The 16052-nt window shown below is 40.5% G+C and overlaps 2 protein-coding genes across 9 annotated transcripts in view; one reads left to right on the plus strand and one right to left on the minus strand.

Moving 5' to 3' along the window:
- Positions 1–2026, plus strand: part of DCBLD2 (discoidin, CUB and LCCL domain containing 2) — a 118350-nt gene extending 116324 nt beyond the window's left edge. For both annotated transcript variants that reach the window (XM_087861700.1, XM_045785371.2), the window contains 2 exons: positions 264–401; positions 1066–2026. In XM_087861700.1, the coding sequence (XP_087717826.1) occupies positions 264–401; positions 1066–1535 (608 nt within the window). In that variant the 3' untranslated portion in view covers positions 1536–2026. The remainder of the gene's footprint in view (positions 1–263; positions 402–1065) is intronic.
- Positions 2027–3689: 1663 nt separating this feature from the next.
- Positions 3690–16052, minus strand: part of ST3GAL6 (ST3 beta-galactoside alpha-2,3-sialyltransferase 6) — a 59219-nt gene continuing 46856 nt past the window's right edge. For all 7 annotated transcript variants that reach the window (XM_045785374.2, XM_045785373.2, XM_045785376.2 and 4 more), the window contains 5 exons: positions 14753–14848; positions 11661–11847; positions 11412–11549; positions 7785–7937; positions 3690–6425 (listed from right to left, as the gene is read on the minus strand). In XM_045785374.2, the coding sequence (XP_045641330.1) occupies positions 6339–6425; positions 7785–7937; positions 11412–11549; positions 11661–11847; positions 14753–14848 (661 nt within the window). In that variant the 3' untranslated portion in view covers positions 3690–6338. The remainder of the gene's footprint in view (positions 6426–7784; positions 7938–11411; positions 11550–11660; positions 11848–14752; positions 14849–16052) is intronic.

Genomic DNA, 16052 nt, shown 5'->3' on the forward strand with positions numbered 1-16052 from the left:
ATAGATGGTAGTGATAGTTGCACAGCAGTGTGAATGAGTTTTAAACCACCTGACCTACACTTAAAAATGCCTAAGCTCGTAAATTTTATATAATGTGTATTTTACCACAATGAAAAAAAGAAGAGATTGAACATAGAGTCTAGTTTGTATAGACGTGTTACAGAAATGGCTTACCTGCAACAGGATTTCTCCTGTAAACAATGTCGTCATTTCAGACCTGGGTTTTTATTTAATGGTCTTTCTTGCTTACAATCACTGTGAAGGTTGGTGGAAAGGAATGAAGCAGTTTCTCCCTGCCAAATCAGTGGAACATGAGGAAACCCCCGTTCGCTACAGCAGCAGTGAAGTTAATCACCTGAGTCCAAGAGAAGTCCCCACGATGCTGCAGACGGACTCTGCAGGTAACCGCGTACAGCCCTCGCCACGGGTACAGGACGCTGCTGCCCTTACCTGCAAAGCGCTTTGGGATTTATAGTGTCTTTTATCTTTTTCATATGTAAGAGATGAACTGTTTTCTTGAGGTAGAACTACTTTTTAAAAGGATTACATTGAGAGAGTCGTTTCTGCACCTTAGATGTTCTCCAAAAAATAGGAGCATGCATTTCTGAAAGCTCTGGGCATTTTTATCTGTTAACCTGGAGTTTTATTTGAGTGTTAAGAGTAGGAAAGCTGTAGTGAGCCTTACAGGATTCATCCTATTAATTTAGTACATATTTATTTTTAAACATTGCCCTATTTGAAAATATCATTCTAATAATGGAATAGGGTTTTTCCTCCCCCCAGTGGTATACTATTTATAAATCTGAAAAGCATATACAAACATTCTTTGTAAAATTTCATGAATGAGGCTCTGTGGCATATTAACTTCTTATGAGATACAAGATAACATGTTTAATTTTTTTCAGTTGGTTCTGGTGGAGAAATCCATAGGTCCGTATTGATAGGAACAAAAGTGTCATAAAGAAGTATTTGTTTTTGGTGTCAGGCCACAGCTGCCACCCTAAATTGTCTGATCCCTGTATGAATGAGGTGACTTTTCTGTTGCTTGTTCTGTGTTATCCACAGAGTATGCACAACCACTTGTGGGGGGAATTGTTGGCACCCTTCATCAGAGATCCACCTTTAAACCAGAAGAAGGGAAAGAAGCAAGTTACGCTGACGTAGATCCTTACAACTCCCCGGTGCAAGAAGTTTACCATGCCTATGCTGAACCACTGCCAATTACTGGGCCCGAGTACGCCACCCCAATCGTCATGGATATGTCCGGGCACCCCACAGCTTCAGTTGGTCTGCCCTCGACGTCCACTTTCAAAGCTACAGGGAACCAGCCTCCCCCAGCAGTGGGAGCCTACAACACTCTCCTCTCCAGGACTGACAGCTGCTCCTCCGCCCGTGCCCAGTACGACACCCCAAAAGGTGGGAAGCCAGGTGCAAGTGCCCCAGACGAACTGGTGTACCAGGTGCCTCAGAGCACCCAGGAGGCTTCAGGAGCCGGGAGGGATGGTGAATGTGATGTTTTTAAAGAAATTCTTTGAAGGTGATGCTGCTTGTTATAAAGCATCGTTTTAAAGCACATGGCCTTTTTTGTGTGTTAGTGGTAGTGAAATAGAGAATGTGTTACGTATCTGTCACAGATGTGGTGGGGGAAACGTGATGACCGAGGTACAGGGAACTACTAATCTTGCCATCTTGCTTTAAAAGTGTTACTGTGGCAGTTACGGCTTGCCTGTTAAATTTCAAACATCCTGTTTGTTACTACTGTAAAACACTATTTTTTACTACAGAAGAAGCTCCCTACTATGCACTTCAAAGAAATTAAAAAATCACTGAGAGTATTTATTACCAATGCTGCAGGTACATTGATGGACTCGAGGTGGCTCTGTACGCCTGACTGGCAATAGCGCATGGTACTGTTGTTGAAATGTCTATTGGCTTGAAATGTTGCTCTCTTTGTGAAAGGTGGGTACTATCATGAGTTCGCTCTCTTCTATCCCTGTATTCCTTACGGATTTTTTTTTTTCAAGAATTAGTGATTTAATCATTGTTTTGATTCCAGTCATACACTTATCTTTCCTTAGGAAGATCTATAGGTGGGAAACTGACTTGTAAACGGCGGGGTCATTGATTTTCCACTTTTTGACACTCTTAAGAGCTTTAACACTTCACGGTACGTGACCTGTTTCCTCCCTGCTTGTTCTGTCTGGGTCCAGCCCCATTCTTGTGTTTATAAACTGTTTTGAATTTTTTTTAGTGAGTGATGCTTGCTTCATCAGCCTCATGAATCCTCTGATTTTAAAAAGCTCTAACAGATTCTTTCCCTGCCCCCGACTTTATTTGCAACGGGATTGGTCTTCTCGAGTTGTGAGTACTTGGGAGGGCATCTGAGTGAACATTATAAACAGGACCCCTTCTGTTTACCACAGTGAAAGGCAGAATCATTCCTCAGAATGATTTATTTATCCTCAGATAAATTACCTTAAAAAGGGGGGGAGGTTGCCCTCTTTAATGTATAGAGATATTTCTCTGAAGTTATTTTTGGTCAAAAAGTATATTTAATTATCCACAGTAAAATAGTGAAAGAAATACAAAACCAACGTGAATTCCTCTGCTCTGCGCAAGCGTGCCTGCTCTGTGGCGTGGGAGTTATGACAGTCCTTTATTGCAGGCCTAGGGAACAGGTGTTCTAGCATCCTAGCAGGTGAATATTGACGTCTCGTTTTGGATACTTCCAGGCAACTTCTTTGTCACCGTTTGCCCAGAACTAGTTTTAGATGGGTGAAATAAAAATCATCTGTAATTGATTAGCCCACAGTGTAAGAATCTTCAAAAATTCTTTGGCAAGATGAGAAGCTGGCCCTGTGATTAAAACATATAATTTCCCATCAGGTTCTAGCCATTTCTTTTGGCCTGTGCCCCCAGACTGTTCCCAGAATTTGCTAGATGTGAGAAAAGACAGTGTTCACTTTGCTTGCTTCCATGGGCGTATCAGTGTTCTAAAGCATTGCTTCAAAACCAGAATTATTTCTACAGCCTCTCTGGCCTCTAGTTTGATGATTTTTGTTGGTATTATCTTCATTTGCTTTTGCTTTTCCAGACAAACTTTAAGGCATAATTTTATTCATTGAAAAAATATATTGTTTCAAAATGTTTGAAACAGAAAGCACAGATGTTGAACTTTTCTTAAGACATGAATGTGTAAAGCACATGTATTAATGCAGTCACCCCCTTTCAGGTGGGAAGAGTAAACCAATTTATTTTTTTATTCATCCTCAGTACACAGTGAACATACTTCTCCAATCACATGCCTGTTTTAGAAGCTTTAAGAGAAATGATCTCATTTTCCCAAAGATGCTTGTTTTTAATTTTGTGCACCTAATTTCCCATGGAACTTTTTTTTTTGAGGTGCAAAGTTTCTTCTTAAATGATGCATGTTTTTGCCACTGTGCGGTCCTTGAACTACCAATGATTTTTACAAAATATTTTTATTGCTTTTGTATATTTTACTTTCCAAATGAGAGCTGAGCCTGATACAAAGGGTTATTCTGATTTTGTACTTTTAGTTCGTTTTCATAGTAGAGTTTTGTTTGGGGTTTTATCTGTCTGATGCAGCTGTGGAGACAATCAACTGAAAATGTGAATTTTTTTTTTTACAAAATTCCCTTGAATTTTTATTCTTTGCTTGAAACATGTTAAAGACTTAAGTCACTCTGGTTTATTGATTTTTTTTTTTCCTGTTAACACAATTATAAAAATCAAATCAGACAGTGGTACAGCAAGTGTGGCCCTTACAGGTTTTCATAAAGTCATGCCGACTTCACTGTTACATGATCTTAGGAACCAGCACAGTTAAAGATATTGTGAATGCTGATTTATATTTTATTAAAAGCTGTAACATTACATAGATCCTATTGTATGTGCAGGGTCTAGTCCAGTTATTTAAATTCATGTTTCACTATTTGCACTTTGCATTGAACAATGGGTTTATCCGCTGATGAAATGGTTTGTGTAGAGAATTTATATAGCAATTGAAACTATAGTGTCATGTATACTCTTGCCCTCCCCTGCCCCAGCAGAAAATGCATTCATCTAAAATTCTATGGAAGGTGAGAAAGCTTGAACTTCTTTGCCTTGGCCCCACATTGGCACCTGGAGAGCAAAAGGGCTACAGGAACACCAGGTCGGAGGACAGAACTAACAGGTTGTGGGACAAAAACTTTTCAAACCCTTTTAAGCGAAATCAGTTAAGCTCTACCTTTAAAAAAAACAAAACAAAACTGCCTTTTAGCTCTGCTTTCTGTTATGAACTTGAAGTCCCTAAACTGCAAAATCTAGTAAGAGTTGGATGGTTATTAGAATACTTTTTAGTTCAACTGTGGCACCAATTCTTATTTACTCCAATTTGTGACTAGTTTTTTTGTTGTGGGTTTTTTTTTTTTTTTTTTTTTTTTTGGCACTGGGAAAGGTGGAAGGAAACAAAACATATATTGAAATACATATTAGAAATAAAAATGGCTTGAGGGTCAGTGATATTCTCCCAGAATGTACTTTTCTTACCTCGGCATGTACTGTAGTCACTCAGTATTTGTATATGTTGCTAGAATTTAGAATGTATAAATAGTGAGATTTTAATGTGTTCGTGTGTTTTTAATAAATTGTATATATGTGTCTTGCTGAGAATTTCTTTTGGCTTATATAAAGCCACGTTGAAGTTTGCAGCCTTTTCTCATACTACACAAAATGCCCGCTTCCTCAATTTTAGCATCAGTCTGAAATTGTACTGCCATTATTCTAGACCTTACAGTAACATTTGAAAATGCTACCGGTGGTTTTTTTTACTTCTTTTACTACAGCCAGGACCATCCGTTTTTGAAGCCTAAATTAGTTCACAAACTGAACTTCAGCAGCCAGGCTGCAAACTCCGGCTGTGTGGTATGAGGGAAAGGTCACGCAAACACCCATCTTCTGCACCCCAGTTCTTAGAGGAATCCAGTGAAACCATGGTATTGCGCAAGTCTGCCAGTGCTCACAGAGTCTGTATTTAATACTGTCTAGATCTGCTTAAATCAACCAGGAGTTTTCTCCCCCCTTATACTGCATTTGACATACTCTCTTTAGAGAGGCAGGTGGGTTTCTGGTAACACCAGCAGCGTCTCCTAGTGATGATTATCGTTCAAAGGATAACAATCCATTTGACTCTTACCTCTTCTGCAGACTTCTAATTCCATCCCTCTTGTAATTCTCTTCTCTTCCCTTTTCCCTCCCCGTAGCCATTGGCTGTATCAAACGAGAAGGGAGACTAGCTCACATTTGTTCGAAGGGTTGGTTTTGACTTGTTTGCATCCAGTAGGGCTCTTCCCTGATGCACCCCAGGTAGCCAGGTAAGCCTTCTCTTTGAAGATGAGATTTTTTCATCAAAGTTCCATTTAAATCCAAAAACGGCTTGAGGAGTCTCAAGGATTCATCTTCATTTTTCCTAATTTAATTCAACTTCCAAATTTTAATATATAATTTATAAATTATATATTAATAATTATAAATTATAAAATATATAATTCAACTTCAAATTTTAGATATTAAGCTAGGCAAAAAAAATTAAGAATTCTCTCCTTGAGCTTGCCTAGCTCTGCTTCTTTGTATTAGCTTTAAAATAATACAGTCACCAGAGTTTAGAAATTGCATTCCTGTGTTATCCAGAATTTCATGTTTAGCCTATGTCCCTCACCTTAAAAACACCACCTTCCTTCTATCAGATTACTCATTATAATCATGGTTTACTTAATTGCAGGACAAAAACCTAATGAAATCAGTATAATCTTAGATTTCCATAACCGTATCTACTGCTGTGTTCAGGGCTGCTTTAAGATTCAAATCCGTTTCCTCAAGTACAACAAAAAGGAACTAAACAGTCATCTAGCTACATGCCTAAAGTGGTTCCGGTTTGCCGTATCAAGGCACAACCACATGGCCATTTACCCCCCCCCCCCCATTTACAGTAGCCAAATGTTGTGTTCAAAATTTGTGGTAAACTAAAGCCCCTTATTAGGAAGTCTCATCCCCTCAAAAGTCTATAAAAAGATGTTTAAAAACACTTTGTTAAACTAGCTTGTTTTTAAAACAATGCAATCAAAATTTCTTTCCCTGATATCTTAACTAAGCATAACTTGGTTTTTATAAATTAAATATATTCACAGAAATTAAGCTGGTGGTTGTAAATCACCAGGCAGCAACAGACTTAATATACACAATTTTTTGACAAGTGCATCCAACATATGTAAAAATAAACTAAAAATTGCCATATAAAAATAAAACTGTTAGCTTCGTCTTCTGAGTCTGTACAGTCAATCTTCAGTCAAGTTGATTACAAAGTTTTTTTCTATAATGTCCTTCAAAAAGAGCTGCTCCGCTGTCACATTGTGATATGCATTCTAGAGAAGAAAAGGAAAATAAAATCACTATCCCAGTCTCAAAATCTTAACAGCAACAGTGGGATACACTGTATCTAAAAAGCTTCTGAAAAGTCGTCATAAGTGCACAGGTAGACTTAACTTTTGTTACTTTTTTTTTTTTTTTTTTGCTCATTCTTTTGCCAGAGTGTTCCCTAAAGCCGGCTGTTTCCACTTAAACCCTCACATAAGAGCACCCCTTTGTATCATTCCCCTGTCTCCTAAATCAGGAGATAAAACTAGAGACCACAATTTTAAGTCAAAATGGGTTAATCACTTTAATAAAAGCAGCACCTGAAACTCAGAAGTCAACCTAAAGAAACTATTGTAAGGCATGGCTAAGATATTTTTAAAATATAATTCTGTTCTATTGATGGATATCCTAATTTTTCTCAGGAAATCGTTTCAGTGTTCTGTTGTTTAGATAACTAGAAATCCCACAAGTGCTAAAAGATTAGGGCTGAGGAGAAATGATCCTGAAGTCTGTCCCAGGCACCTAACACTTGAACTACTCAAGTGTTTGTCTCACAAAGGGTGGGAGATGAGGTAATACAGTACGAAGGTCTAACCTGAATCATACCCCTTCTTCGGATTATGTAGTGGGCGGGGATGATGATCTGAGGGGACGGATTACATAGGATACATCCATATGCTTTACAGCAAACCATTCATATTTCCATATTAAAAATGTCCAGTAACATTTTACTATCACTTGTGATATGCCCCTAACCTCAGACAACTCCTTCCCATTCAGTTAAAAAGGCTTCAAAACCCTATCTACTGCCATTGATCTCTAATTCAAGAGAAGCACGATCTATAAACTTTTGCAGCCTTTTGAGGAATATTCCCTCATGGAGTTAAAGATGTTACAGACCTCCTCATCTATGTAACTAAAAAAAATACATTGAAAAGCACAGCAAAAAAGCTACATCATCTTCCCAACTCCAGATTTACCTTCATCTTTACCGTGTTTCAGTGCTCAATCCTCTTACGGGGATGCCTGTCCCTGTTCCATGGCGATGCTTTTAAGTGAATCTGACATATTATCAAGAGCAAGTTGCCTATACGCATATTTAAATAGTGCAAACATGATCTAAGATAAGGCTTGGTATCTAGGGGTCTGATGCTACTTGATAATAACTATGTCCTATTTGTAAGGGTCTGAGGCCCATAAACTGGAACTGCCTGGATTTGAGTCCCAGTTTCAGCTTTTGGTAGTTCTTAGTAGGGTTAAGCAGCTCTCAAATACTCAAAACCTGTTCCCTCAGTAAAAATGATAGAAAATAGAGGCTTTCCAACTAAAGATCAAAGATTATACCCAAGTGTGTATGTATGTCTTACCTTACTCATCAAAGACATGGTGGCATTCCCGTAATAGTGCAAAGGACTCTTGAGGTCAGAAAAGTTGTATTTAAAACCAGCAAGGTGAACTTCATGACATATGTGAAAGGCCAAAGTGATGGCAATAATTCCTGTCGTTGGATGTTTGGGTTTCTGGGGAGGGAAATGAAAGTTTTTAAAAACTCAAACAAGGTAACTTGTTTCCAAAGCATAGTTGGGTGACCTCATCTTATAAAACTGGGACTTCTGAACACGTAATCAGGTGAGAAATACCTAAGTTAAACCCTCATGGTGTCTAAGGCCCAAGTCCCAAGCCCTGGTTAATTTCCTAACTCTGAGAAGCATATAAATGTGACTGATATCTTAGAAAATCTTTCAACTAAAACTTAACTGCAGTATTAGCCCAGAGGACAACTATCAAAGAAACACTGAGGTGCAGGGGAAAGGACACTGCTGCCTCATTTTATAAGCTTCCTCTGCACACAGCTGAGCCTCTGAATTTTGAACCCGGACACGAAACATAAGGACCGGTTAATTCACTAAGGGGTGGGATCATGTTGTAAAAGGCTTCACATAAGCCTTAAAATAGATCTCTTTTACAATCCTAATCATTTTAACTAGCTCTAGGGAAAGACTCATCAGTTAACTTCAAAGGCAAACACTAAGATTCTGACTTGTATAGTAAATAAAAATTCCAGATGTATACAGAGTAATGTCACAGCCTCCACTGGATCGTTATCAACTTAAAAACCAAAAAGGAAAGAAGCCAAGCACCCTCACATGTACATATCTCCTGAAAATGCAGTCACGTGTTTGACGGGGGGGCTTCATTCAGTTTAATTCTCACCAGGATGGCCCTCAAAGGCAAAAACAAAACACATCTTAAACTTCTTAACAGCCATCTAAGGGGAGTTCCTTTCCATTAAGGTATGACTTACAGATTCCATGGAAATAACAAACATGATTCTGAGGAGGAGGGAAAAAATCCAAGAAGCACAACAGTATCAAATACACTGCAGGAGGCAAGCTAATCTGAAAACTGCCTGTTGCGTAAGCTTTTCTTTACCCCATGCCCCACCGTGAACACCATAAGCCTTTGTCATCTGCTAGAAAGGGGAATTAGTGGTTGCGTTAAAACTAATGAATCATCGAACCTTGCATCAGAAACCAGGGATGTACTGAATGGTGACTAACATAATGTAATAAAAAAACAACTGGGAGTCATTCAACCTCATTGATCCCATCACTTTTTCCCTCTTCTGTCCCTCCCTTCATGTCCTCCACTTCCTTTCCTCATACCTTAGAGGACTTCATCCATCATTGTAATCATTCCCTTATGTAGACCTTCGTTTTCTGCACCTCTCACCCACAGAAACAGATCACCTGACAGAAGCTTCACCCTGGCTCCACGCACACCCGAGCAGCAGAACAAGCTGAGAGAAAACACACGTGCCCGGGTACACATGACATTTATGGCCAAAGTCTCAAGCGGCTGTTCGGTATTCGCCTAGTAAATTTCCATTCCTACTCTCCAAGATGACAGTTTTATACCTTTCTATCCAACAGTCTCAGCCTCCTTCCTACTTCAAACTGCCCATTTAAGCCTTGTTTCACTAACAGAAACTGAGAAGAGCTATACCAGCTTCCCAACTCCCAAACTACCCTCATCTTGACCTGCACTTTCCGCACCCACTCTTACATGGATGCGATGTCCCTGTCCCTATCTATGGCCAACCTCTCCCCTCATGCACTCTTTCCTCCCATCTCCTCTCTCTCCAAATCTGCTGCCACAATGACCCACTGGCTCTCATCATTTTCTTCTGTCGAATCGTTCTCTTCATCATATAAACATGGTATCTGTCTTTAAAACACAACCACAAAAGCAACCTTCCTTGATCCCATGTCTTTCAACCATTTCTCTGCCCCCTTTTCTAACAAAACTCCATTAAAGATTTGCCTCCACTTGCTCATGTCCCATGTTCTCTTTAACCTAATTCAAGCAGGGTTTCTTTTTTTTTTTTTCCTTCTTCTCCACATCGGCAATATGACTTCACATTTCCAGAACCAGGCTTTACTCTTTGTGCTCAACCCGTGGACAGCATCCCACATAACAGACCTCTCTGAAATACTGCTGTGCCCTCAATTTGGCGAATTGAGGGATGGCATGTTCTAATGGAATTTTAGTCTAGTTACACCTAGTCTTCGCACCATCTTTAAGATCAGGGTCTTCCTGTTCTCTTGGAGATACTACCTAAAGCAAAAACCAGGGGTTGTACCTGATCTTACCTCACTTAGGAAATAAGAGTGAAAAAGTCACAAAGCATACATTCAGAAGCTGTCTTCCCCCCTCAAAATTACCAAGAAATTACCAGGAAGTTGACCTTTCCTCTCAAAATTACTAAGAAATAAGGCTTAAGTTTAAAACATTGATGCTTTTTGACTTGGGAATTCTACTTCTAGGAGTCTGTCCTACAGAAATCATACAAGTGGGCTGAAAATCCCTATAATCACATGCATTTCTAAATACTTTAGAGAAGAAAAAAGCTAGATACAAACAGAAAAGTCTATAAATAGGGGAACAGTATGGTATAATTGTAATTATATTGAACAAAAAAGTATGCGTGTTTGTAAATGCATAGAAAATAGCCCAGAAGGATATAAAAGGCAAAAAAAAAAAAAAAAAAAAAAAGCTTGAGGGATAATGAGAGTTACAGAGGGAAGAGGATGATTTCCTTTATTTTTATATGTATCATATAAATATTAATATATAATATATAACAGAATATAAAGATAATATAAATCATACTTGATATATATATTCCTTTGTAAGTTGTTTCATCATAAGCATTAGAATCTAATGCTAAAGTTCAGAATTTTTTTATCATACTAAAAGAAAGATACATGATGTGTGTTTCTTTGGATTTTCCCCGATTACAAATAAAAAATTAAAAAAATAAAAAAGGGGGGGTTGAAACGTCATTCCAGTGGAGATATTATGTCACACAGTTTCTCAGGCTTCAAGGAAAAACCTATCCGTGCCACTGTATGGGTCCAGAGGGTACTGTCTTCTAGGGAATGTAAACAAAAGGGCTACAACAGTCAAAGTCGGTGAGACTCCTTTTAATTAAAGAATTTGGAGTTTCAACAACATCTCAGAATTCAGTGCCAGTGTCTCCTCTATGACCACCTTTCCTCTGGCTTTCCTGTGACATTTTTATCAGAGTACCTGAGACCGTTCTCTTTAGCCTGAGTAGCCAGGCACTTGCGCGGAAGCCCGTCCCGCTGCTCTGAGCAGAGTCCGCCCAGCAGCACCCCCACCCCCGCCAGCCTCTCCCCATCGCAGAACACTGAAGATGAGGTTATGAGAAGAGTCGCGGGGCCATGCAGGAGGAGACCCCCGAAGGGCTCTGCAAGGGCAGGAAAAAGTAAAAAACACTCCACTTAAGGTTCTTTCCTTGCAATCGGAAAAACCTAATACCCACAGAGAGCTAACTTCACTACCTCGGGTGTGGCCTTCAGAAGGCGCCTCTCGAGTCGTGGTCCTCCTCCTTTCTGAGAACGCTGGGGTCTCTCCACCCGACCCCAGCCAGGTTTTTAGTTTGGAACTGTGCAAAGAAAAATACGTACCTGATTTTTGGGAAACACTTTCGGGAAGTGAAGCAGTTCGTAAGCTGCCATTCGGATAATGAAAGGGTCTAATATTCTGATTTGATAAGGTTTGTAGATCAAGTGTAAGGCTGGTTTCTTCCAAAAACCGTTAGTGTTCTGAAATAAAATAAGAACACAGAAAATAGAACATTGTGGTTGTCTTTTTTTTTTTTAATAGAAAAAGAAAACTGAAGGTAATCGGAAGACAGACTGATGTTGCCAACTTACTATTTTGCCACCCGTCAACAATTCCCACAGCCACTTTAAATCAAGCGGCTTAAAAGCAGTGAGAACCGCCGTAGTATTAGGATCATTGTGATTGGGATCTGAAAAAACAGATTCTGGATAAAAAAGTCGGAAGGTTGTCCTTCTCCCAACTTCCTCTTCATGTCCTAAAACAGGACCGTTATTCATTCTGTGGGTAGTAAAACACACAAATATGTAGACCGAGTGCAGTATGAGCCAATTCCATCACAGTCTCCGAGCTTTCAGAGCAGGACAAACAGCAGCAGCCGCGGGTCCAGTGCTTAAAGCTACAAGGCAACGGACTGCTTTGTTTCTTTTTTAATGTGTAACAGCCAAGGAAATAATTCCCTTTCATGAAACGGCTGCTTGATCAAAGGTAGAAATGTTCATCTGGATTTGAACATTAATTGTGGGGCAGTGATAATTCAGTCCTACCTTCAGGAAAACCAAAGACTAAATAAAACAAAATGGGAACATAGAGCCACAGAATACTAGAGTTAAAAGGGACCTTGGAGGACATCCAGACAAAACCCCTTGGATAAGGGGGCCCTGCAGGCCAGAGAAAGTTACTTGCCCAAGGTTACACAGTCATGTAGCACATGGACCGACAGACAAGAATCACTGTGAAGGTGATCAGAAGACCCACCAAAACTGCTGAGCTCTGCAATAAAGTGATAATACAGAATTACCGTATTATACCCACGCACAACCAAACGAATGTTAGTGCTGGAGTGAACTGAAGAACCGCAAAGGATCTGCTGTTGCGTCTGTGTATGCGCAGAGCCAACGCCAGACACGCACTATTTATGCACACGCTCTGAGGCATGCCAGTGAAAGGAATGCTTTGCTTCCAAAACAGTGTCCCCTGGGAGGATAACTACTGTTTCACCCTTTGCCACTGACTCCGTGTAACGTAAGACAGTCTTAACACTTGAAATGACTTGCAGAAACGCTGTACCCGTGGCATTCTCCCACGAGGGTTTGCTGTGGTTCTGGATGATCAAATGTTTAGACAATCATAGGTCAGGAAATTCATGTTTCAAAATTGTCAGTGGATAAATTTTCATAGCTTCCTCAAAATGGATAATGAACAAAAACTAAGGTGACCTCACTATGCAGAAGCTCTTGGCAGCCTGTAACCCAGCAAAACCCCCAAGCACTGCCAGGTCATCCTAACGCGCTGCTGCTCTCTTCAAAAGACTATTCATAGCCATTCCCAACACACACAACACAGGATGACCTTACTTCAACCTTTCCATGAGAAAATAGAGCTAGAAATGTCCTCATTTTCTTGCCACTCCATCTGTGGGACTCTTGGCAGCCCTAACTACGATCCCAGTTTTCCTCTCCATTGCAGAGGACCAACCACACTTGCATTCTGGAGCCCCATCCCATCTCTCCACCACACCATTTCCATCAGTTTACCAACATGCTCTACAATCTCCTATCTTTATAAAAGGAACAAAACAAAACAAAAAAGCCTCCTTTGGTTCCATAACTATCTCCAGCTACCATCTCATTTCTCAACTCCGCAGCAAAACTTCTCAAGAGTTGCCTACACTGGTTTCTCACTTTCTCACCTGTCATTCTCTCCTCAAGCCACCCTGCTTGGGCCACTCGCCGTATCATGTCTCCAAGTCTGCTTTTGTCAAGAGTATGAGTGAACTTCAGGTTGTCAGTCCAATGGTGAACTCTCTGTCCTTATCTTGCATGACCTCTCACCACCAGCTGGTCATGGCTGAGCCCTTCTCTTCTAAAATACTTCCTACCTCACTGGTGGATCCTCTTCCATTTCTTTTACTTCTTTTTTTCCTTTTTGCTCAACCTCCAAGTACAGAGTATCCCAAGACTCCATCTTGAGACCTCTTCTCTGTTTCGCCCTGGGACATCTTGCCCAGACCATGGTTTAAATATAGCTTACAGGCTGTTTACCACCGAGCCTTTAATCTGTTCAACCAGATGCCCATTTGACTTACCATTGCAAATCTAATGACCATCTCAAACCTGACACAGAAATCTTGATTTTCCTCTAAAAACCTTCCTACCCTAGTCTTCCCCCAACTCAATAAACGGTACCTCTATCCAGTCAATCTCTTAAGCTGAAAACCTAGAAAGAGGTATGTGGTTCCTTTAGCCCCATCTCTCCTCACACCTAACACATCAACAAATCCTGAAAACTCTACCTCTAAAACAGGTCTCAGTCTACCCCTTACATCCTCCTCTGTCACGACAATCCTGTTCCAGGCCACCATCTGCCTGAATGTAGCCACCTAACTGCCTTCTTCATTTCTACCCTTGTCCCTCATACCCCACTGTCCATGCCACAGCCAAGGTATTTTAAAAACATAACCAGATCAAATTGCTCTCTTGCTGAAAAATCTTCAAAAGTTTCCTGTTGTACTTAAAATGAAATCCAAGTTCTAATCTCAGTTTACGCAGTCCTATTACAACCTGTTCCTTGCCTTCCTCTTCGGCTTCTGATTGTACCACTCTCCCTGAGCCCGCTGCCCTCCTCCCTCACTGGTTTTCTTGCTGCTCTTCCCAAACCTAGGATCACATGCTTCCCAGGATCTGCACTAAACATTCTTTCTGTCTGGATAGCTCTTCCGTAGTCTTCATATGGCTGGTACTATAACGGTCACTTAGGTCCGTCTTAGAGGTCTTCTCAAAGTGGTCATCCGTTCTACAGTAGCTATTCAATCACTGTCTGTCACGTATGTTTTAACTGTTTGCATGGCAATCAAAAATGTTTATTATTATATTTCCTTATTTATTGTTTTCTTCCCTTCATTACAATGTAAGCTCCACGGGGAGCAAGAACATTGTTCTTACTTATTCCTATACGCCCTGTGGCTGGAACTGTGCCTGGCATATTAAGGAGATTTCACAAATATCTGCTAAGTGAATGACCTGAAAATCTAGGCCTACTCTAGTTGACGACGGAGACAGGTTGTGTTAATATACTTAAATATATCTAAGCAACTTGTCTTCCTTTTAAACAAAGTCATACTAAAATAGAAAACCATATTCTTTTGAAACAATTCCAGGTTAGCAAATAGGAAATATATATTTACCTTATTATGACATCATAGGAGTCGATTTTTTCTCCTAATGTCTTATTCTTCAAAACTCCTCCATTACCAACCACCACGCACTTTTTACATGGCACACTGTTAGGCAAACAGACAAGCGAGAGGTTGAGACGTCTTTCACATAACTGGGTGATTCCAAGAATTCGTTCATACTTTCCAGAACCCAATGCCAAAGTTCACTTGTTGCACAAGTAGAAAAAGAACCAATTGTGACTTACAGGTCTAGGGATGTATTAGAAAGATACAGCATTCCACAGGAAGTATATAATCCTGAGCAACGAACAGTTGCCTGTGAGGCCATACACATTCCCTCCTTTGATTCTCATAACCACCTGCTGAGATAGGTAAGGCCAGTATTTCCTTTACAAATGAAGAAAGGCGTTCAGAGAAGTGTTGGTTAACATTTCAAAGTCATACTCCCAAGAGGCAGAATCAGGATTCATATCCAGACCCTTGAACAACAAAAACACCACTTGGCCTACGATTCTGCATGTTAATATTGATTCAAGTGTGTTTACATGACAGAGCTGTACATTTTTTCACCAGCGTCTTCCACTCCCTGAGAATCCTGAGATTCTAGCTCTGGGTCACTGCTTCATCTTACGTGTGTAGAGACAGTTTGAAATCTGGTGGGGAAGGTGTATCTTCCCTGGACCTGCCCAGGAGCACTTCAATTCCCCCAAACACGTCCTGCTTCTTGGAGCTTAACCAATATAAACAGAAGTTCACGCTGTGTTCCTAGCAGAGAGCTTTCAAGCAGATGACGAAGCGGGACTTCCTGCTGCTGGCTGGGGTCAGCCTAGGACCGCGGGCTGGGTACCGTCAGCTCTCAGCAAACCCGACCTGGCCCATCTATCTGCAGGCTCTCACCGCCTCCCGGCCGGGCCTTGAGAAACAACAACACAGATCACATCCTTCTCCTTTAGGAGACAAGACTACAGAGGGGAAGCCTGTTGAGACTGTCCTTCCAAGGCCTTCATGACATGAAAGTATAAAGAAAAAAATTGTTTCTCTAAAAACCAAGAAATAAAGCAGACCAGATGAACTCTAGACCTTAAGGCTCTTAGGAAAGTCATGAGCAGCAACACGGCACAAACACTGCAGCACATGTAAACTTAGAGGGGCGCCTGCTCGGCCCAACTGCGGGAGCATGTGGCTCTGACGTCGGGCCATGAGTTCAAGCCCCACACTGGGTGTACAGACTACTTAAATAAATACGCTTCAATAAACAATTGTAGAGAATACGGGACTACAGGAATAATTAAAAAGAGCCAAGCACTGG

Source organism: Ursus americanus, chromosome 4 (genome assembly GCF_024610735.1).
Source record: "Ursus americanus isolate L20-20 chromosome 4, mUrsAme1.1.p, whole genome shotgun sequence".
NCBI lineage: Eukaryota > Metazoa > Chordata > Mammalia > Carnivora > Ursidae > Ursus > Ursus americanus.